The sequence below is a fragment of the Ostrinia nubilalis genome, chromosome 3 (assembly GCF_963855985.1).
Source record: "Ostrinia nubilalis chromosome 3, ilOstNubi1.1, whole genome shotgun sequence".
Classification (NCBI taxonomy): Eukaryota; Metazoa; Arthropoda; class Insecta; order Lepidoptera; family Crambidae; genus Ostrinia; species Ostrinia nubilalis.
In genome coordinates, this window is record NC_087090.1 from 10,842,143 (window position 1) to 10,865,760 (window position 23,618).

General features: G+C 36.2%; 2 protein-coding genes and 1 long non-coding RNA gene across 3 annotated transcripts; 1 reads left to right on the plus strand and 2 right to left on the minus strand.

Annotated features, from left to right (window-relative positions):
• Positions 1-748: 748 nt before the first annotated feature.
• Positions 749-9,969, minus strand: LOC135087902 (protein 60A). Its single transcript, XM_063982754.1, has 7 exons — positions 9,600-9,969; positions 4,715-4,904; positions 3,315-3,469; positions 2,320-2,514; positions 2,017-2,090; positions 1,721-1,855; positions 749-1,396 (listed from the first exon to the last, which is right to left on the minus strand). Exons 1-7 carry the CDS (start codon positions 9,862-9,864, stop codon positions 1,271-1,273), a joined length of 1,140 nt encoding a protein of 379 aa, XP_063838824.1. The 5' UTR covers positions 9,865-9,969; the 3' UTR covers positions 749-1,270.
• A 1,912-nt stretch (positions 9,970-11,881) lies between these two features.
• On the minus strand, positions 11,882-13,730 carry LOC135087903 (protein CWC15 homolog). Its single transcript, XM_063982755.1, has 4 exons — positions 13,503-13,730; positions 12,943-13,222; positions 12,489-12,593; positions 11,882-12,082 (listed from the first exon to the last, which is right to left on the minus strand). The coding sequence occupies exons 1-4, from the start codon at positions 13,631-13,633 to the stop codon at positions 11,945-11,947; spliced, it is 654 nt and encodes a 217-aa protein (XP_063838825.1). The 5' UTR covers positions 13,634-13,730; the 3' UTR covers positions 11,882-11,944.
• Positions 13,731-13,755: 25 nt separating this feature from the next.
• LOC135087904 (uncharacterized) lies at positions 13,756-16,482 on the plus strand. The gene is made up of 3 exons (XR_010260930.1): positions 13,756-14,182; positions 14,369-14,522; positions 15,897-16,482. It is a non-coding gene; the product is annotated as an uncharacterized LOC135087904 (long non-coding RNA).
• Positions 16,483-23,618: the final 7,136 nt, after the last annotated feature.

A 23,618-nucleotide genomic window follows, 5' to 3' on the forward strand; every position in this document is an offset into this window, starting at 1 on the left:
CCTACATTAATTAGAATTTCCAAGAGATTCCAGGCGTGGTGGTCTCCACTGGAGACTGCCGAATTGCTGCGTTGGAAATTATTATATGATCATCGAACTCATGGCATGTCCAAAGGAGAGGGTTGAAAGAGGGTTTGTCAGAATTTCACCGAACTTTACTTAAATAATAGCAAACTACTTAACATTACAATTTTTGGTACAGTTTCATATTAGATATTTGAATTAAAATTCGACTGCTTTCAATATACTCGTACTCGTATATCTTAGCGATTGATGTTTGAAATCAATATCAAAAGTCCAGCTATATTTGTAGAGCAAAGGAAATCTACGTAGTTTGGCTGCTCTCGACTGACGAAGGATGGCAGGTAGGTAGGTACCTACTGTCCATAAAATAATACCAATCTTAGGTGAGTCATTGTTTTCATTGAAAGCTCAACTCTAACCTTCCCATGATAAATTTCGATGGATGTGGATATGTAATATTGTCGCAATTTGTGAAACAATTTATTAGTCAGCGCATCCACAACACGCTATTTATAAGATAGGACATTGTTATTATCACTCATTCCACAATTTTATTTATATTAAACGCGCAATAAACTACAATCATGGCCCGTCAACGTAAAAAGATTGGTTCTTGATTCTTGTATAGAGTAAATAGGTAAGTAGGTGAAAAAATATATGAAAAAAAACTAATGTAAAAATACTTATAAGATGACATATGGGTATTTAGTAAACAAAATATAAGTACATATTAAAAAGTTGTTTATTTATTCATCAATACAAAACATAATATCTTACCTACATCTAAGAATGTGAATTATTCTACAAGTGACTCGGTTTGTTGGCACATAAGTTACTCCTTCCTTAATTTAATTTAAATACATTTTAAAGAAAATTAAAATATAATCCTTGCCGTTAAATAAAATATTTAATATCTACATTTACACACATAAAATAAGTGGCAAAATTAATTGGGCAAGTAATTAAATGTGACGATTTTAAGCGTAATAGTTCAATTACTTTTTCGTCTAAGTACACAAGTCATTAAGCAACATTCAATCAAACAAGGTACGATTATATGAAGGATTATTGCGTATAGAGTATTTTACTAAATGACAATGTCTAGAAATATTTGAAAACTCATAAAAAAAGATATTTAAAGAGATTGAGATTCGACTTGTAACTAGAAAAGTTTAAAAAATCAACATAATAACCTAACTGGATCTGATGATTGTTTAGCTAATTAATACTAACTACATATTAAGTCCTAATGGCATCCACAACTTTTGACCACCATATTTTTGTACTTGCGCAGGATTACATTCGAGTCGTCGGTATAGTAGAGCACCGATATCGGGGACAGTTTGATGGGAGCACAAGATGGTTTTGGCACCTGGAAATAAAATTTATAGGTTTATTACTATACTAAATTAGACTATTATTTAGAGGCTGGTTAATGGATAAAAGAGAAAATATACTCAAGTCATTTAAGATTTACATGAAAAAATACCACGTGTCGTATTGTGGATGAAATCCGAATCTCTTTTGTAGTAAAAGCTTTATCTTTGTTTTCAATATGCCAGTTATACCAAGAGTTATTCTCGGATAAAAGTTTGGTCGAATCGGGCCTAAGTGAGCAGGGCTACGCACAAAAGACATCCATAGGTAGAAGTGCACTACGCTAAGGCATGGCCACAAATAAGTGAAGGTAAGATACCTGAGTAGGGTTCAACAGATGCACCAGCGTCTGCACTATGGCGTGGTTGGTGGCGTTCTTGTGCGCATTCAGCGGGAAGTTGCACTCGCCGCTGCAGTAGAAAGCCCCGTAGCCGTTCGGTGCGATGATCCAATCCTGTAAAACATTTGTTTTACTTCTACAACAATTTCTACCACATAATTTAGCAAATAGATTCCATATTATATCTTCTTCAGTCAGATTGACAAACTTCCAGTCAAGGATAGAATAACTTAAATATAAAAGGCCAAAAAATATAAGAATGATCTTTCACAAACCTGCCATTCCAAGTCCTTAAAACTGACGTATAAAGTCTGAATCTCACAGCTTCTCGTCGTCCAATGTGCCGAATCTACGAATAAGCATTTCAATTCAATTAGATAAAACATTAATGTAAGAGGATTAAATAAATCTAGGTACTTCTTAGAATTAATTTTAGATAGGTAAGTAGATTGAAATGTAGGAAACAATAGCTCAGCTCCTGAAACGTTCAGGCTCGCTAATTTGACTCTGACCAATTGCAGTGAACTCACTAAGTATTATTTAACTCAGTTGGATTTTCAAAAATAGTGTTTACTTACCAGTGAGTGGATTCCTCAGGTAATTATCGGAGTTAGTTCGCCAGCGCTTAGCCTCTCTCTTTCGGCGCGCACCCGCCTCCGACGTGTCAAGTTTTGGCCCGCTTTTGAAGAATGCCACGAGGAACGGCTGCTTTCCCTCCACAACCGTACCACGAGGCTCTTCTAGACCGATTTCTTCAGGCTTCATATTACGCTCTAAAAAAATTACACTTTTCTTAATTACTGAAAACATCTCATTGGAAGAATAATAATTTGTCTCGAAGTGTTGATAGGGTAAAAAATCATCACGCTAGCTAGCTGAGGAGCTAGCTCCTCATGACCAAAATCACGGTTTGAAATTTACTGTTCACACAATATTTTGATTTAGGAAAGCAGTTAGAGCAGACACTTAAGATAGTGAAACGTCGTGTGCTAGAATCATTGCTGAATCTGACTGACCCTCTTTAAGACTCTCCAGAGATTACAGAATTTTTGTCAGCGAATAGTTTGATGGGGATGTTAATCAGTAGGTATGAATATTTTACGCACATTACCCCGAATTGATTGGCTGATTCCTTAAATTATAAGCCGTGTAGTCGGCCGAATAAAAAATAGTCTGCGGGGAGTCTAAAAGTGGACATGACTTCCAAAATGTAAAGTTGACATGCTTTTCTTGACTAACAATAAATTGGCCAAGTGAGTGTCGTGCCACGACGCGCAGTGTAGGGTTCCGTAGTTGTCCGTCGTTACCACAATATATTTCAGAAGTAAGCAATTACTTCATCTAAAGTTTCTTTTAATATTTTCTTCTAAGGAATATTTATTAAGTACGTATCGTACGTATCACACTGCGCCACGCTAAGCCACGGAGCGCGTGATTTTCATATAAAAAATCACGCGCGCGGACGCGTTTTCCTTGAAAGTTCATAAAAAGCACTAACTAGTATTATCATAAATTTTTCCAGATTTTTCAAGCCAACAGTTTAGTTTTTAATAGGCATTTCATTAGTAATAACCTGGTTGCGAGTGTGGGTGAAGGGTGATGAAAAAGCCGTGGTTATCGGCAGGGGAGCGCAGCCACGCGCCCAGTGCGCTCGTCACGTTCAGCTCGAGCCAGCCCTCCGCGCCCGCGCTCGTGTTCACGGCCGCCACCTCCTCCAGCTGCAGACCTCTGCGAAGGTTTCAAGTAATAACTAAAAAACAAGGTAAGTTCATACACAAAACAATTTAATCGTTTTTTTTTCGTTTTTACATTTCATTAAAAAGCTTTTGCATACCAAACTATCAAAACAAAACCCAACTTTTTATACCTAACTTTACGAAAACCTTCCTTGTCGAAAACATAACTTGTGGAAACCTAACTTGTGAAAAAACTAACTCGTGGAAAATCTAATTTGTGGAGAACCTAACTTATTTAAAACCTAACTTGTGGAAAACTGTGGAAAACCTAACTTGTCAGAAACCTAACTTGTCGAAAACCTAACTTGTCGAAAACCTAACTTGTCGAAAACCTAACTTATTTAAAACTTAACTTGTGGAAAAACAAACTTGTCGAAAACCTAACTAACTAACTAACTAACTCGAAAACCTCATTTATTTAAAACCTAAGTTGTGGAAAACCTAACTTGTGGAAAACCAAACTTGTCGAAAACCTAACTTGTGGAAAACCAAACTTGTCGTAAACCAAACTTGTGAAAAACCAAACTTGTCGAAAACCTAACTTATTTAAGACCTAACTTGTGGAAAACCTAACTTATTTAAGACCTAACTTGTGGAAAACCTAACTTGTGGAAAACCTAACTTGTCGAAAACCTAACTTATTTAAAACCTAACGTGTGGAAAACCTAACTTGTTGAAAACCTAAATTATTTAAAACCTAACTTGTGGAAAACCAAACTGGTCGAAAACCTAACTTGTGGAAAACCAAACTTGTCGAAAACCTAACTTATTTAAAACCTAACTTGTCGAAAACCTAACTTATTTAAAACCTAACTTGTGGAAAACCTAACTTGTCGAAAACCTAACTTATTTAAGACCTAACTTGTCGAAAACCTAACTTATTTAAGACCTAACTTGTGGAAAACCTAACTTGTCGAAAACCTAACTTATTTAAACCCTAATTTGTGGAAAACCTAACTTGTGGAAAACCAAACTTGTCGAAAACCTAACTTATTTAAAACCTAACTTGTGGAAAACCTAACTTATTTAAAACCTAACTTGTGGAAAACCTAACTTGTGGAAAACCTAACTTATTTAAAACCTAACTTGTCGAAAACCTAACATATTTAAAACCTTACTTGTGGAAAACCAAACTTGTCGAAAACCTAACATGTGGAAAATACGTAACATTTAGGGGGCAGCTATCATCCCCTGCCAATGGTTTGAAGTGCTATCAACTGCACCACGGAATTCTCACCCTAAATTGTCGACGCTGAGCACGCGATGGGCCACGACCGTGTACAGGCTAGTCGGGAGGTCCGTGTGCGTAGGCGCCTGGTGCAAGCGCAGCTCGGCGGTGAGTAGGGCAGACGCATCGCCCGGCGTGCCCGCCACTTCGAACCACACATGCCGCCCGTGGCCATGTCGCAGCGCGCCTAGGTGATGTTCTGGAAAATTATAGATGGTTATAAATAACTTGAAAAAATCGAACTTCCTACCTAAGGCGGGAATCGAACCCACGACTTTTCGCTTGCCAAGCGAATGCTACTTAGGTGATGGTCTGGAAAATTACAGCAGATGGTTATAAATAACTTGAAAAAATCTAACTACCTAATACCTATAGCAGGAATCGAACCCACGACTTTTCGCTTGCCGAGCGAATAAATGCTCTTTCTTTCAGAGCTACTTAGGTGATGGTCTGGAAAACTACAGCAGATGGTTATAAATAACTTGAAAAAATCTAACTACCTACCTATAGCGGGAATCGAACCCACGACTTTTCGCTTGCCGAGCGAATGCTCTTTGATTTTCTCCTTCTTCATAGTTCCTTCACTGTCAAGGATCATGAAATTCTTTACGATTGACTGGAAGAGAAAGCTCTATCTATAGAATTAAGTTCGCCGTTTGCACTGTTGCGTTCTGTACAATAAAGTTTGAGTTGTTTATTAGTAGAAAGCACAACGTACCTACTTAATGCTTAATGGAAAAATAATATGGCTTTCAACTAAATGCGCTTTCATTAGTGCTGGACGTAAAGCTGGATGTAGTATCTACTACTTAGTGGTGGGTAAAATCAAACACAGCAATGCAATTAAGTCGCAGACACAGAGAAGTCGTATTTCGCGGGCACTGTTTAGTATACAGAGTTGGGATTACGCTAGATTGTGACGCAATGCAAATCAGAATGCACTTTAACCTGTGTCATAAACAAACTGTTGCACTTTGGAGCCATTGAAGCTACGACCACTGCTGCAGGTAGATTATCCTACTTCTTCCTTTTCTATCTATTATCCTTTTAGGTAAGTATTTTAATATAGTACTTAAGTTACTCTTTACACACCTTGAATGATGATGTTATTTTACAGTATAAATATTTAGCATTTATTTGTATATTATTAAAGATTATCTATGCAATTTACAATTTAAGATGTTCATCCTATGAACGAAGTCCTCGGGGCGCACGCAAGGTCTCACATATGACGGTGAACTGACCACTTTACAACTTAATTATTACTAATTAAGACAATTAATGTACCTACACAGCTTCCTTTTTTGTCTACAAATAAATCTACTCTTAGTCTCTTAAGTACCTACCATTATAGGGCGTCTTAAATGTATGGCGAATCTAATAATAGAAATAACTCAATGCGCCACACAATAGCATGATTAAAACAATCATAATTGAGTATAATAGTGTTATTGTGTGTGAGCTGCAACGTAGGTCATGTACCTTAATCACAGAATAAGTAATAGTACAGGTACAGAAGGATTACTCCGCAAGACGATTTAAATAAATGCGAGTCTTGCTACGACGCGATACAGTGGAATTCAGCTCGCACAGCACTACGTACCTACAATTTTATTCACCTACAAGTTTTGTCTCTTTCTATCGCGTGCCTCTGAACTCTTCTTACGCTGTTAGGGTTGCTGTCTAGTGAAAAAAATAATTAATCTACTTATTTGTAATGAGGTACGTATGTAGGTAAGTATGCATTCATTAAGGAAAACCTTGGGAGAGGCCTTTGTCCAGCAGTGGACGTCATTTGGCTGAAACAACAACAACAACAACAACATAGAATTATAATCATACTACAACGCACGCCAGCGTCCTGACGAGCGCGCGCGTGACACTCGACTGATATAATACCCGCCGGCGGGGCGCTTCGCTGTAGGTAATTATCGGATGTACCGCGCGGAGTGAGCCAGGCCTGCCTTAATTAGTAGGTGTGGACAACTACAATACGAGTAACAACTTTATCTCAATTATTATAAAGTTTAGAATAACATGAGGAGACACATCTATGAAGGCTTGCTAATAAATAAGTCAATTTGCAAGTAAAATAATATGGAGAATCGGAGAGGTCGGTAGCAGGTGCCGAGTTGTCTGACGAGTGTAACTTAACACCTAATGCAGGTGTAGTATAGACTGCTAGTAAATCAGAAGTAGGTAAAATTACCTATTCAAAAAAGGTTAAATATTTCTCGTACTTGTAATAAAAGCGCAGTAGCTTTTCATTGAATTCACGATTTGAGCAAGCAATCGTAAACTTTTCATTTTAAACTTAATTTCCACAATGTTCCTACGAATAAAAAGCATAGGGGAAAGTAGTACGAGTTGATCCCCTGGGGTAAGATGATCCTTTGCGATTGTGCTGAAACCACTAACGTCATTTAGTTTCTTTCACTGGTAAAACATAGCTCTGGACACCTCCCCGCCTCAGTCAAATCGTAATGGTGGCGTGAGCGATACATCGAATTTGACGAGAAAAAAGAAAAATTGTGTACTTCTGATCTAAAATAGGCATGACTTTGAGTTTATGTTACTTTTATTCAAACAATGTTAAATGTAACTACTGTTGTCTTTAGGCTTTCTATTATGTTTAATTTTAATATTTTGGCCATAAAAACATGGCCGCGTACTTGTAGATTATTGTAGCACATATTTAACAAAAAGTGGGACTTGGGTCAAGATGATCCCTTCCTATATGTTCGAGATGATCCCTGGGAATTAAAACAAAAAAGTCAATGGAGTAGGTAAAGGGAAGTGAAATAAAAGAAAGAGAACTTCATATAACCACAGATATAACTCACCTGAGTCTGAAGAAGATGATACTGAGTGGCTGTACTGACCAGAGAAGTTTTCAAGCGATACCAAGGGTGAAGGATGGATAAAATGTTATGCATGTGGAAAATGGAGCCATAAAGCATGTGCTGGGGTAGAGGGTGATGAAGCAGGTGAATTTATTTGTGATATATGCAACACAGCTCCAGCCAAAAAGCGTTTAAATTATTTAAAAGCTTTTTAGCAGGTACTAAGAAAGAATAGGTTATTTTCGTTATTTCATTCGTAAATGTTTTTCTTTTCTAACTTTTTAACGATTAGTTCGGATAATTAGGTACTCCGAAAGGAATACAACCAGAAAAGAATAGATCTTAGAATAGAATCATAGGGATCATCTTACCCCTACCTGGGGGATCATCTTACCCATAGGGGTGTACAAGATGATCACTTTGTAAGGTTTTGCAAAAAATGAAATATTTTAATGAAACCTAAATTAATTTCTGGTTTTGAGTATAAGGAAAGTTGGATAGATAAATATACTAGTAGTAATCGTCTTTATTTTTGGTTTACATTGAAAAATATGTATTTTACAGTGATTCCCGCTTAAGGGGATCATCTCGTACTACTTTCCCCTAATGCTGTTTAGTAGATTGGTTATAATACCTAAGTAACAACTATGTCTGCCTCATCTATTTATCACTTCTTTGTGATAAGAATAATGAATAGCGGATACTACATGCACAATAACACAGATGAACTGTTTTCGCATAATATGTTCCTAGAAATAATAACATCTATGGACATAATGGTCATTTTATCTGCTATTTAACTGCAGAGCCAGTAAGATAGGCTTTTAACAATATCATAGAGCGAGAGTTTTTTACAAATAAAAGCTACCACTTTTCGAAGAAAGCTGTTACTGGAATAGCCACTAATGAAACAAAAAACCCTGTGGTTTTGTTCTCCTGGGCAGTTCGTGCCATAAAACAATTATGTTCTTTTTTGTTAAACTGGCGCCGGTTTCAATCTGTGTGGTATGCGGTGGCCCGTGAGCCGTGACTCAGCCGTCGCCACATTACCTGAGGCCCTTCCTTTGCCTTTGCGCATAACTTAGGAATACTTAGAAATTCACATCTACGAAATATCTAAGAATTGACTGAATCAATTTTAAGTTTTGGGTGGATGTGTTTTATGTAGAGACGTTGCCCACTTTTAGTTTCTTTATTGCTAGACTTCTCGATAGTACATAGATGCAATAAGCAGTAGTAGGTACCTATCTAAATGGGAACTTTCAATTATTTAAACCTAACTGAAAACAATTATTTTTATACATAACTCTAACAGCCAGAGGTATCCGTATTAGCGGGCAAATGTAACATCCAAAGTTAGGCCTAGTCGAGAATGTTTTCGATATAGGTAGAGCATGTGATTATTTGCTCAAAATATTTAAAAGCTTTAGGTACCGACCGTGGGTATGAAACTCTAAATACAGGGTAGTAGTAGATATCTATGATACCTACTTATAATAGCGAAATCTTATTATTTTACATTGAAATTTCAATACCAGCCTGCTTGATACGTAGGAAGTTTGTAAAATTTTCTTTATAGTGAAGTTTCTGTAAACTAATCAAGTATACTCGTAATAAATTACTTCATTTACTTATAACGTTTCATTAGAACAATATTACCAAAATATAGAGTTCTACAGGGATTTCTATAAATTCTTAATCAAAACAGGCTGCTAGTATTTTAATAATAGCAGATGTGTTAATTAGTAATGTAACTTCTGTATGTCATCTATAAAAGGTTCAAAACTATTGGTATAAGGTAGGTACGATGGGTAAAGATAGCATTCACATATCAATAACGCCTAGTGAGTTCTCGAGCGCTTAGAATTGTTTTGGATAGCATCGAACTCAGGTAAACATCAAACGGAAAATAGGATTATTTTTGTCCTACTTATGAATGAAGGATAAACTGTTCAAAATGATACTATTAACAGGATATTTTCACTGTAACAAGGTAAGTTATTGTAACCTTTAAATTTTAATTAAATTATTCAAGTTTATTAGGTACTTACTTTTGCTTTGAAAAGTCATAATCAGGTCGCTTTCATCAATCGCCTGTTGTTCTTCTCCACTTAAGGCCATTTCGGAGCTGCGAGTAGGACGGGCTTGCTCGTGCTCCTCTGCCAGTTGCTTGTACACGTCCAGAAGGAAGCTGGGCGCCGAGCGGTCCAGCGGAGGAGCCTGGGCCCGCCTCGGTCGTTCTCCGAGTCCTAAAAGTTCCAGTATCTCGTGTTCCACGACTAATCTCTCGTTTCGCGTCATCGAATGATGTATCATTGTCTGATCACCATTGTCTATATATAATCCGGAGAGCAGCGCCTCCGCTAAAGTAAACAACAGCACAACAAGGAAGCACGCACGTTGCCACGCCAGCTTCGGACCGGCCATCATAGATAAGAATAAGTACTACGTACGGCCATGTTCGGTGCCAGAGCGGCCAGTGACTGGCGAGCTGAGACGTTGAGGCGCGCGGCGGGGTCTCCCGCCGAACCTGCCCACTCAAGGTGGGCCGCCAGCGCCGCACTCACTACATTCCTCCCCTCCCTTGCCACATGAATAACGTAAACAACATTGACCGGCGCAGACGCACACTTAGAATCGTTGCCGTCAGATTGCAAATGCGTACTTTACAACGCAGTTAAACAACGCTAATAATGTTACAGTAATGAAGATAAGTAAGAAAGTTCAGAGTATCATAAGCGAGCGGTGAGGATCAATCACTTAACACGCAAACATAATATCGTTATAAAGAATTAGTATGAAACGCGAAAACAAAGGATCATATTTAATACAGGGTGTACTAAAAGTGTATCTAATTCTAGAAGACAAGACGTGGTAGGTACGAGTAATGTATAGAGCGCAAGATTAATGTATATGTTACGGTTAATGTGATAAATTGAAAATTATTAATAATAACCGGTTATTATGAATAATTACCGACAGTCGCGGTAAAAGTGATAAATGAATCACATTTAACAGTGATTATTTAATAATTCAAGCTTAGTACTAACAAATTTCATAAAAGAGAACAACATCTTGTATACGTACTCGTGTACAGCCAAACTTTTGAACGTTTTGATAACATATATTAATATAATTTGGCATAATGAGTTTGGAGTGTTTCTTGTATAATATTACTTTTCCATTATGCCTATAACATAATGTTTTGATTTAAAGTGAAAAATAGGTTAAGGTGCGGCGGGGGTGGCCCTTGGGCCACCCCTAAGCCGCCTATTTAGTTTTATACACACATAAATGACCTCACATTAATCACATTTACCAAATCATGCGGTAATTATTCATAATAACCGGCGATTATTCATAATTTTCACATTTATCACTTTGACCGTAACATATACAAGTACATAGGTATATTCTATGTTCAAATACTTAAAGACGGGTGTATGTATTACGAACGCGTATTTTAAATAGCATCTTGGCGATTAGCAATCTCTTCCAGATAACGTATGGAGCGAATTGATCGATAGATGGAATTCGTTTTGAGGATTTCTTTTTTACTTTATTTAAACTAGACGTCAAAATAGGATATATAGTTAGAGGACTCAAAATTAAAAGAACATTGTTTAAAATAGATAAGTACCTACCAACGATTTAAAAATATATCATGTGTATCAAAAAATTACATTCAGGTATAAATATATTTTGTTTTCCTATTTAGTTCAGCACGCGCCACAAACCCAAAGTACGGATTTTGTCAATGTTTTTCAATAATTATTGCGAAAATAAATATCCTGTAATCAACTCAATTAATTAACGGAATCATAATACAATATTACAAAACGACGCTCAATACTCGTTTCAAACACAAGGATAGATTATAGCAGTGTTTTTCAACCTGTGGGTCGCGACCCCCTGGGGGGTCGCGAAGCCTCTATAGGGGGGTCGCGAGAGGTCGTAAAAACTACTTCAGTAAAAAAAACATTATAAAGACAGATTTATCCGAAATCTAATTAGCACTCTAAACATCTTTGTAACATTATAAAATGCATGAAAAAAAAAGCGAACGGTCGGGGGGTCGCCAAATATTTTTTCATATTAGGGGGGTCGTGTCATGAAAAAGGTTGAAAAACACTGGATTATAGCATGGTGATTGATTGGTGATGTGAACCAATAAGAGGTCTGAATTTATACTTGAGATTGAGTAAGGCTGGTACCTACTATTACTAATTATGTGGTAAGGTCTAATAGTCTGTTAATGAGTAAAAAATTTCATAATTTAGCAATTATGTTGCATTTCATAACATGGAAATACCTTTATAAAATAAAATTAATATTTGTTTATAGAAATTATTTATTTAAATGAAAATGGAATTATAATTATCAGCTTAGTTCTCATCTACTTAACATATTTTTCCATGAACTTTTTGTGAAATTCTGATCTTAGTGAATCATTGATAAAACTGTTTGGCTTCTTTTCTGGTTCTGACCGAGCACAGTTCTTGAACACAACATCATCATCCCATCTCCTTTTTACCTGCAATTAAAAGTGTAGGTATTAGTAATTTTTATTGGTTATTATACATTCTTTGTAATATTTATGGTTACCTATAGGTATTCACTAATTCAGTGGCGGCGTAGCATGAGTTGGCACCCGGGGCGATCACACCCCCCTCCCCCCCGTCATAAGTCTTAAGGCACCCCCTAGGATTTTGGGGTTACCTACCCGATTCGAAGATTGAAAGACCCCCCCCCCCCCCCCCCCCGTATCATGACATAGACCGTAGACTTGCCATGCAGATGCGCCAGTGAGTACTAATCTGCGCGACTTTAGTCACCCCCTGATGCTTGGCACCCGGGGCGGACCGCCCCCACCGCCCCCCCCTTACGCCGCTACTGCACTAATTCACTAAAATTCAAAACGAAAATAAAACCATTTTTACCTTTAAATCATTTTTTTGTCCAGCAGCAGAGTAATTTAGCAAGGGATTTCCAGACAATATATTTTCCATGCGTATCCTTTCTTCCTCCTGTTTGCGCTCAGCTTCCTGTAAGTAATGAATGAATACACATTTTAGTCTTTATACAAAACTAGCTGACCCGGCGAACTTTGTTCCGCCTTGATGGCAATAAATAAGCAGACTTTTTTTTTTAATTTCGAACGGGATAAAAAGTATCCTATGTCCTTCTCCTGGCTCTAAACTACCTCCCTGACAATTTTCAGCTAAATCGGTTCAGCCGTTCTTGAGTTATAAGTGGAGTAACTAACACGACTTTCTTTTATATATATAGATAGTGTAAAAGGTATTATTATCATTACAACAAAAGTACAACATATTGCATAAAAATTAAAATAGTAAGTAAGAATCATTTAAGTAAGCAAATGACAATTATTACCTTTTTAGCCTGTTCCAAAGCTCGTTCTTTCTTGATTTTGTTAAGTTCCGCTAACAAGGCAGCTGTGTCATCATCAGAATCATCGGAATCAGATGAATCACCTTCAAGTGGATCATCAGCATCTAAACTTGCTGCAGGTACTTGGTCAATTTTAGCTCTTTTTACTGGTGGCTCGTTCTGTCTTCTTGCACTAGGACCTTTAACTTCTTTTTCCCTCTCATCCAATTCCTTGCGGAAATCACGAGATCTTAATTCGTCAGTCGTTCCCTGCCCTTGCTCTCTGAAATGTCAGACTTAACATTAAATATTGGTACAGCAGAAACCAAGCAATAAGTTAGTGGGGCATAAATGTTGCAGCAAAATTGTTAGTAGTTTATCTATGATATATATCTGATTTGTAAAAGGAATTTTTACCACCTAAATAAATCTAATGCATCACAGACTCTTGATCTATCTTTCAAGTTTAATATTCTACAAGATTAATCAGTATGGGGGTAAGATTATTTATTCATTCCTGTTCAGTCTAACCGTATGTATACATGTGATATAGATTTGCATACCTGTATTTTAATTTAGTATGACCAGGAAGATCTCTGCTGGAATATTGGCGAGAAATAGCACTTAGATCTTTTTCACCACGACCCTGACCACCTCGGGCTGGGTCGAAAGTGGGTCTTGCGGCTGTAGTCATTTTTTAAAGTAATTTATTATTTAAATCTGTTACAATACAAATATTATCCTATCTAAGTACTGTAAATCAACGCAAACAAAATTTTATTATTTACGTATCTTGTTTTTTTTTTTTTTTTTTTTTATTATGGCTTTTTTTTTTTTTTTTTTTAATATAGTTTTTCACGGCTCTGGGTGCATGCCCTTTTAAGCCAGTCTTTGAAGTCCGTTGAACTTTTGTTTGAATTTGACACATGAACTGTGTTTGACACTTCACTTCACTGATTCACTGTGATTCACTGATATTTTCTTAGTTCTTACTCTTCTCAATTTCTCAAATAGTTCCCAGAGTTGAAACCACGAAAGTATATAAGGGTTTGAAAAGTTTCGGATCCTTGAGGAGTTCGTCCAACGACTGTGGTACACGTTCACAAATAGATTGAAGGTCATCGATCATGACCAGTCTCTGGATTCCAAAACTTCTACATTTCAGGATTATGTGTTCCATATCGGCAAGCTCTTCATTGCAATATGTACATTCAGCGCTCGGAATCAAGTTAAGCCTCTTCAGGTGAGTGGGAGCGTGGCAATGGCCAAATCTCAGCCTATTTATTATGGTTATGAACTTCCTGTTATCTATATTCTCATTCCTCCGATGGTACCAAGGTTTGGCGGGCGGGCTTCCTTGGATCTTAGCATACCATTTTCCCTTTTCCATACTAGTAATAGTCCAGTACTCATGCCATATCTTTTTCAGGTCTTGACTGATTGCGGCTTGATAGTCAGTGTGAGGTATCTTCAACAACGTAGAATGGTCAACATCAAAGCCATTCCTTGCAGCCAGATCAACAATTTCATTCCCCCTGATGCCACGGTGCGATGGTACCCAAAGGAAGAGCAGTGTCTTACCAGTAAGTCTATATATGTTGTTAATTAATTTCTTAATATCATAAATTATATAATTCAAATTATATTTACAAGAGTTATTTTCCAGAGCTAGTAATACGCTTTTAGAGTCAGTTAGAATAATAATATTGTCAGATGGTGGATTACATGTACAGATATGTTTAAGTGCTAAGAGGATAGCATAACTTTCTGCAGTAAAGATACTACAGTGGCTTTCAATTTTATGACTTTGAGTAAGTTTAAGTTGTGGATCATAAAATGCAGAGGTTACACTGTTCTCTTTCTTTGAACCATCTGTGTACACTTTATAATAAGACTTATTTAGAAATTTATTAAGATCAATTTGATTGGAGATCTTTTCCCTTAAAATGGTGAAATTATTTACAACAAGATCTTCATAATTAACTTTGTACATGGGCCATGGCTTATCTTTATACATATTTACAGTGAGAGAATCAATATACAATGCAATTCTTAGTAAGCCCGGAGTGCGTCCAGATATTAACTCATTACCTGTAATTGGAGGAGGAGGAGTAGAGCATATTTGGGAAGATAAGGGTGGCATGATTCTATCTAGTACTGGTTTGTTAGTTGAAGTTATTAGTTTGAGACAAAAATTTGCTGCTAGTTGAATACGTCTCAGTACTAAAGGAGGAATGCATGTTTCACATTGCATAGCATTGATAGGTGTTGAACACATAGCTCCTGTTATTATTCTAAGTGCTTTATTCTGAATAACATCTAATTTCTTTAATAGGGTTGGGCCACAATTCATATATGCTAAAGTACTATAGTCAAAATGACTACGCACTAAACTCTTGTATAACATTGATAAAATCTTAGGATCAGAACCCCAAGTTACACCGGCTAGTGAGCGTAATAAGTTTAAAGCCTTAGAAGAGTTGCGAATGAGAAGCTTTATATGACTTTCAAATGTGAGTTTTTTATCTAGACACACTCCTAAAAACTTTTTTTCCTGAATCCATGGAAGAGGATTATTATTATAATAAATATTAGAATTACATTCATTATATTTTTTCGAGAATAACATAACGCCGCTCTTATTGGGACTAATATCAAGTTTTAATTTACCAGAATAAAAATTATGAATTTCAACTAAAGCTAGGTTTAAACTATGCACAGCAGTATTTACATTTTTATTTACAGTATAAATTAATAAATCATCAGCAAATTGTAAAAATTTTATATCCCTTTGTGTTAAATACTTATTAATTTGACTAGTGTATAAATTGTACAATAATGGCGAGATCGTAGCGCCCTGCATTGTGCCTTTATATACATATCCGGGTCCATGAAAAATATTATTAAATTTTATATACATTATTCTTTTATACAAAAAATTGAAAATCCATTTACAGACTACCCCGGGTACTCCAATATCACATAAGATGGCTATTAAAATTGAGGGGACCACGTTATCGAACGCGCCCTGTACATCAAGGAAGACACAAGCTGTAGCAGAGTGACTGTCAAGAGAATTCCTAAGGTCTGAGACCAATGCTGTAAAACTTTCTGCTGCACTTCGGCCTTTCCTAAATCCGAATTGTTCATTTGGTAAGATATTATTTGATTCGACATAATAATCTAATCTTGTCTTTAACATGCACTCAAATACTTTACCTATACATGAGGACAGAGAAATTGGTCGATAAGAGTTACAGTCATCAGGAGGCTTATCTGGTTTAAGTATAGGGATGACACACTGAGTCTTCCATGAGTCTGGGATGACCTGTGTTTGCCATAGTAAATTAAAAATGTACAGTAAAAGTTTTTTGGCATTACTATGTAGGCGACGAATAAGTTCATAAGGAATATTGTCTAAACCAGGTGTAGTGTTCCTACGAGACTTCAAGGCAGTCATAAACTCTTCCCAAGAAAAATGTTGAGATAAAAAAGCTGCTTTTTCGTTACCAATTTGACAGAAATATGCTTGCAATAATGAATTATTTACTTCTTTTTCAGGAAGAGATACAGGGGAATATTTCTCAAAAAAAGAGGGAATCCATTCATCATTCTTCGGCAGTTTAGGAATTGAAACACGCTTAAACCTCTTCATATAGTTCCATACTGTACTAACAGGAGTATATCTATTAAAAGATTCACATAAAGATTTCCAACCTGTTTTCTTTTTTTCCTTAAGAGTTAGTTTTTTAGCAGCATCTAATTTTTTATACGCAATGTAGTTGTCAATGCTTGGATTACGTCTATAAAAATTTAAAGCATCTTTACTTTTTTTAACTGCACTATTACACTCATCATCCCACCAAGGTACAGGCTTTTTCATTAAATTGGGAGAGGTTTTGACTACTTTAGGTACACATTTGTCTCTAATATTAATCAAATGATTATAGAAATCGTCATAAATTCTTAATGGATCTGTATTATCTAAATTAATATTACCTACCATGTTTTCTGTTTCAGTATGAAATTTAAACCAATCAGCTTTATTGTAAATAAATTTGTGTACTGGTTCACCTATCTGATATTTATCAACAGAAGTCTGAATATCTGTTATAGTGGGATAGTGATAACTTCCCATTGGATCATCATAAACTTTCCAATCACATAATGGAGCTACTGAAGGGCTGACACATGTTACATCAATAGCCGAAGGATTATGAACAGATCTACCAACAGTGGTTGGCGCCCCTGAGTTGAGGATACAGAGGTCGCTCTCGTCAAATATATTGTAAACTTCATTACCTCGACCGTTACTAGTAGCACAGCCGAATGCGATGTGGTGAGCATTAATATCACCTGATAGCAGAAGTGGCTTAGGTAGTAAGTTAATAATCTGTTTCAGTTTGCTACCATTGAATCTTGATCTATTTTCTTTAGGTGGTGGACAATATATACATAGAATACTTAAATTACCTATGCCAGTTCGCAGATTAATAGCTACAGGTTGTAGAAAATCATAAAAGGGAAGCTCTATTACTGAATATTTCAAAGTGTCTTTGACTAGGATGGCGACTCCACCCCGGCCTTCTTTTTCTTTACCTATTTTACTAACTAGATTGTAATTATGAATACGAAAAGAACTGTTTTCTTTTAACCATGTTTCGTTTAACAAACATATATCAATATCATTATCAATCAAAAATTTTATAAGTAATGGCTTTTTGTTAATAACACCTTCGACGTTAAATTGAGAGATTCTTATGAAACTTTTATCCATTTAAAGCCCTTTGAAACTTTTTATAAGAATTTCCTGTATAATAGAACTATTGACTGCCCTCGTTTCGTTGCCAATAGCGACAAGGGCGCCTACAAGGCCCTTGCGAATAAAATCATTGTTTAATATTTCATCTATTAATTGTTCATTGGTAAGTGGTTCTTTTTCTTTAACTTCCATCGAGTTAGTTGAAGTGGAAGAGGTCGCTGTTGAAACCGAGCTAGCTTGTGGCTTCCTTGATGCAATAGATTTTAAGTTAGTTTTAGGAGCAGCCAGTAGAGGAAACTCGCTTATGTAGTTTTTGATAACTGGGCTACTCTTAGTAGCCGCAGCACTGCTGGAGACCATATTAGCGTAAGTTAATTTATTTTTTTTATCTTCCATTTTTTGTTTTTTGACAGGACAGTCCCGTGAAATCGCAAGATGAGCTCCTTGACAGTTTATGCATTTGGCTATTTTATTTGAAGTACATTCAGAAAAATGATGTTCTTCAGAACATATTGAGCATTTTTGCACAGATTTACAAATTTTAGCACCATGGTTGAATTTGAAACACTTGAAGCATTGCAACAATGGAGCGTTGTATGGGAATACTCTGAACCTAAAAAGGTCTAGATACACATGTTCGGGTAACACAGTTGATAAAAATGTGATAGACACAGATTGGAAGGGCTTTATTTCGCCGTTGTCTTTTTTGGTGAACCTACGTACACCTATGATCTCGTATGATGACGAGAGTTTCTTAAAAAGTTCCTCATTGCTGATACTAGTGGGTACAAAGCGAAGCACGCCGACTGTTTCTACTGCTGTGGCTGGGATGTATGCCTTGAGTTGGTGTTTGGTTAGGAAGGGATCGTTTTTCAGGAAGTTATTGGCATTACTAGACTGGGAAAATGTGACACATATTTTATTGGCGTTAATTCTTTTAAGATTGGTAATGCCCTTGATTTCATTTTTGAAAAGGTTGGTAGTCAGGATGGGATTGTTGTTCCCGATCTTCTCATTATCTTTCGTGCTTTCCACAAATACAGAAAACTCGCCACTCACCGTGTTCTCCGCGAATAGCCTTCTATACCCTGGTTTTACGTACGGTTTGTAGAAATCTTCATCTGCACTCGTATAGGTGTGATCTCTGTTTGGTGCCTTCCTTTTTTCCTTGCCCCTGGGCGGGTCCTTACCGTCCCCGTCCGGCATAGTCGAGTTTTAAGTTGACTTAACGACTTCCAATAGATAGATAACTATTTATAACACAAAAAGAGAAAAATACAAAATTGGCTTCGAAAATCGCGCCTAGTGCGTTCAAAAGCCCGCCAAAAAGTCCTTTTATTATGGCTATGCTATGCCTCTTGCCAGTGTCGAGTTAAAAACGGGGAAACGGGAATTAAAAGGAAAAATGCCTACTTTCGGAATTTGGAAAGGAATTAATGATCAGGAAAATGAGGAATATACAGGAGATATTTATATAATATACATACGTTTATACAAAAATCAAAGCTTTATATTATTTACAGTTATAAACTTGGCTATACAATTATATACAACAGGATCTTTATGGAAAAGGAGAGACATTATAGAAGACGGGAAAGGAATGTGTAAGGAAGAGAGTTCCCGAAGGAAAGCAGAGCGGTCAAAACTAGGACAGGAGAAGAAAATATGGTTGATAGTGCCTGAATCGGTGCCACACTCACAAGAATCATCATTAATGATATGGAGTCTTGCGAGGTGAGAGGGTGTACACGTGTGACCCAACCTCATGCGTATGATAGATGAAGAAACTCTCTTATCAAATTTCAACTTGAAAAACCAAGGCTTTGTAGGTATTTGTGGCTGAAGAAGTGAAAAAAGAAAGCCTTTTGATTTGCAACTAATTTCCCAATCCGATTGCCAGGAAGAGTTTAAAGAAAGTTTGGGCAATGCTAGGAGATCATGACAATAACTCTGATAGGGAAACAAATCTCCACAGGAGACCGCCTCATTGGCAAGACGATCTGCAATTTCGTTACCTCTTATCCCACAGTGACTAGGAATCCAGGCGAAACAAACATTCAGGCCAAGTGAAATACATTCATAAAATAACTTTCTAATGTCATATATTACAGGGTACTGGTTTCTGGATTTAAAAGGAAATTGATTTAAAGCTTGAAGTGCGCTCATGGAATCCGTAAAAATGACAACATTTTTAAGTCTATATAATTTTGCATATTCTATTGCTCTGAAAAGGCCAAAGCATTCCCCCGTAAAGACGGAGGATTCTGGAGGTAATTTGACTTTTTGGACAATTTTATACTGCGAGTGGAAAACCCCGACTCCAGTAATTTCTGTGATAGAATGTTTAGATGCGTCTGTATATATGTGATGAAAACCATTATAATCTGTGTCTAAAATTTCATTAAATTTGGATACAATGTTTAGATCTTGCTTATCAATTGGGAGAAAACAAATATTTATAGGGACTAAGAGAGATTCAATACTGCAATGAAACAATGGTAAGTGTTTTGAACGGAATATGGGAGAGGACAGAGACATTAATTTATTGTAGCTGTGCAAAAGACAAGGAATAGTTTTATGTTTCCAATAGTCTGAAATGGGAACTTTTTCTGATAAGCAGTGAAGTTTTGGGAAAAGTTGATGATTTGAGAAATTGAATGTACGAAAGAGGAATTTATCACACAGAAACTGCCGTCTAAATTTGAGAGGAGGATCACAACATTCAACTTGAAGCGCATTTACTGGACTACTTTTCATGGCTCCTGTTACAATTCTGAGAGCTTTTGACTGTATCAGATCTAATTTTTTAAAAGCAGATTTATTGCCTGGCTCGAGAAGAAACATGCCGTAGTCCAGAACACTTCTGATGAGAGCATTGTATATAAGCTTCATTGAAAAAGGGTGAGCTCCCCACCAAACTCCAGATAAACATCTGAGAATATTTATTCTTTTTTCACACTTTTCTGCAATATACTCGCAGTGTTGATTTCCAGTCAGTTTTGAGTCTAGAATTACTCCCAGAAATTTGTGATGAGGTTTTACAGGAATCAAATCATTATCATAAGAAATTTGGACAGGAGGTGGATTTCTCAATCTTGAAAAAATTACTGTGGCACTTTTATTAGCAGATAAGTTTAATCCATTATTATCAAGCCAGGATTTTAAATTAGATAGTGAAGAAGTAAGTGCTGACGCAGCAACTTCTATTTTCTTATCAATATTATAAAACAGCAAGTCATCAGCATATTGTAAAACTTTTGTATTATTATTGGAAATTGATGATGCCAAATCGTGAGTGTAAGCGTTATATAACAAAGGGCTAAGAACAGAGCCTTGTGGAAGTCCTTTCCAACAAGTGCGACTAAACGTGGAGCCATCCTGTGAAAGTTCTAGACACCTTTCATATAAGATGTTAATGATAAAGTTACTAAGCATTGTGGGAACTTTTAAGGCGTAGAGTTTTTTAAGCAATATTGGGATTATCACGTTATCATAAGCGGAATTTATATCTAAAAAAGTTGCAACAACTGACTGGTTATCAGAGAATGCAAGCCTAATATCAGTGATAAATAAACTAATATTGTCCATAGTACTTTTTCCCTTTCTGAATCCAAACTGGTTAACAGCCAGTAAATCATTACTCTCAAAAAACCATTCAAGCCGATTCTTTACCAGATGTTCAGCTAATTTCAATAATACTGAGGACAGAACTATTGGACGGTATGAAGATGGGTCAGATGGGGACTTATTTGGTTTAAGAACTGGCAACACTTTTTGGGACTTCCATGACAGAGGGACACTATTACCTGTCAACGCAATAGAATTGATAATTTGTAAATAATAGGAGAGAACATGATCATTTAAATTATGAAAGAAGGAGTACGGAATACCATCTACACCTGGAGACGAATCAGTTACATTTTGGATGATTCCCTTGAGTTCAAACAGTGTAAATGGCTGTTCAATAACAGACACAGCGACTGGCGATGGAGTTATAATTAGTTTTTCAGGGACCCATGGAGGAGCCAGTTTATCAACAAATGGACAAGCAATTTCTAACGGGATAAATGGGTGGGAAGAATCTGTCATTGCAGATTTAAATCGACGAATGTTTTGCCATACTATCGAAGATGGCGTTTCAGGGGAAATTGATAAGCAAAACTTTCTCCAGCTCTCAAACTTTTTCTTTTTAAAAAGTTCTCGAGTTTCTTCAATAACTTTACCCAATTCTGAATAATTTTCATTTGTCATATCGCACCCTTAATAATATAGGGGCACAACTCAAAATTTTTGGTTTTTTACTTTTTGTACTAGAGAGGCATATTTTCGTCAGTTCTACAAGATGGCTTTCACAGAAATCGAAAACAATGATCAGATTAAAGAGTTCTACATTTTGTGCCCCTTCCATACTTTCATCTATCTTCCCGCTAGAAGGGCTGAATCAGAGACATGCCGATATTTGTCGAATCCGGCCCCCGCGACTGTGGTCCAATTTGGAGTTGTGCCTTTGTGTGACAAACTTTTAAGTAAGTGTTAGTGAGCTAAGTCTAATTAATTCCATATATTTCTAATAATATGTTACATTTTCATTTTTATTACATTGATAAAGTCCCGTTAATCATAGAAAATTATAAAATATAACTTTAACTTTAGTTAGGCGGACCATGGATGGGTGTTTGTAGTTAAATTTATAACTCTCCTATAAAAGTAATTTGCTTCTTGGTATTAATTTTCATACCTATTGGTTGATTAGGAGCCTATAGAATGTTTTATCGCGATGCTAAGAAATAAAGCGGTGGTTATGAAATACTTCCCGACAAATAAACTAATGATTTATAAAATAAGAGACATACCTACGTGTTAAGGCTATTAACGTTCGCTCGGGGCTCGGGTTGGCTGTTTTCTTTGTTTATTTCATGAATAAACGCACTAGTCAGCCAAAAGGTGAATTACTTTAATATGTTAGTGTTATAATTTATAATTATATTCTTTAATTTATTACGGTCACATAAATTGATGCTAATTAATCACTCAGATTCTGATGACTGAGGATACATCGAATTTATTTTAAAATTATCTTTTCACGTATTAAGTTACTACAATTTTACTGATCAGCTATTAGACCTTGAAATTTTCAGTTTGTCTAAATTTAAGTTCTAAAGTGCTTTTTGTCTTAAAAATGTGAGTTCGTAATGTAATCTTGTGTTAACGCCAGTTTTTATTAATATGTGGCAAATATTGTACACAAAAGCAAAGAAAAAAGATCACGGAGTTTGTGATAACAAACCAAGCATACTCTGGGATAAAAATTGTACAAAATAATAAATATTGGGTGTCCAATATCGTCGTAAACCTTGTGTACCTACCTAGACTTTTGCAATACTGAAGTCAAGCAGGACGTTAAGGGCTTCTATTTGGAGGGTCAAAGATATGTATTGAGCTTTCTAATCACTAAAATGGTCAAAAGCAAAATGATGATGAGTACGGAAAAATTAAAAGCAGCTATCTTCGATGGACTGCAAATCCGTGCTCTTTAAAAGACTGTATTTGTAAACCATATAACACAAATTGAATCTGAAGCATGGCTAAGGTGCTTTAGTAGTAAAATATTTTTTGGGGAATGTTAGAACACCAGAATAGATATTCTTGTGTTCAAAATTGGTTGCTAAAATCCTTCAAAAATTACACACGCCAATTTGAGTATTAAATTGTATTTTTTACAATAGCCATTTTGAACTGATTCCCACATAATGTGGGTGATTATAGTAAGGGACAAGGAGAACGGTTCCTTCCACCAGGACAGCAGGATAGTGGAAAAAAGATACCAAGGTACTGGCTGTTGGACTTTAATAAGTGATTATTCTGAACAAATCCATAACAGAAAACCTTACAGAAAAAGTTTTTGTAGGTTTTTTCT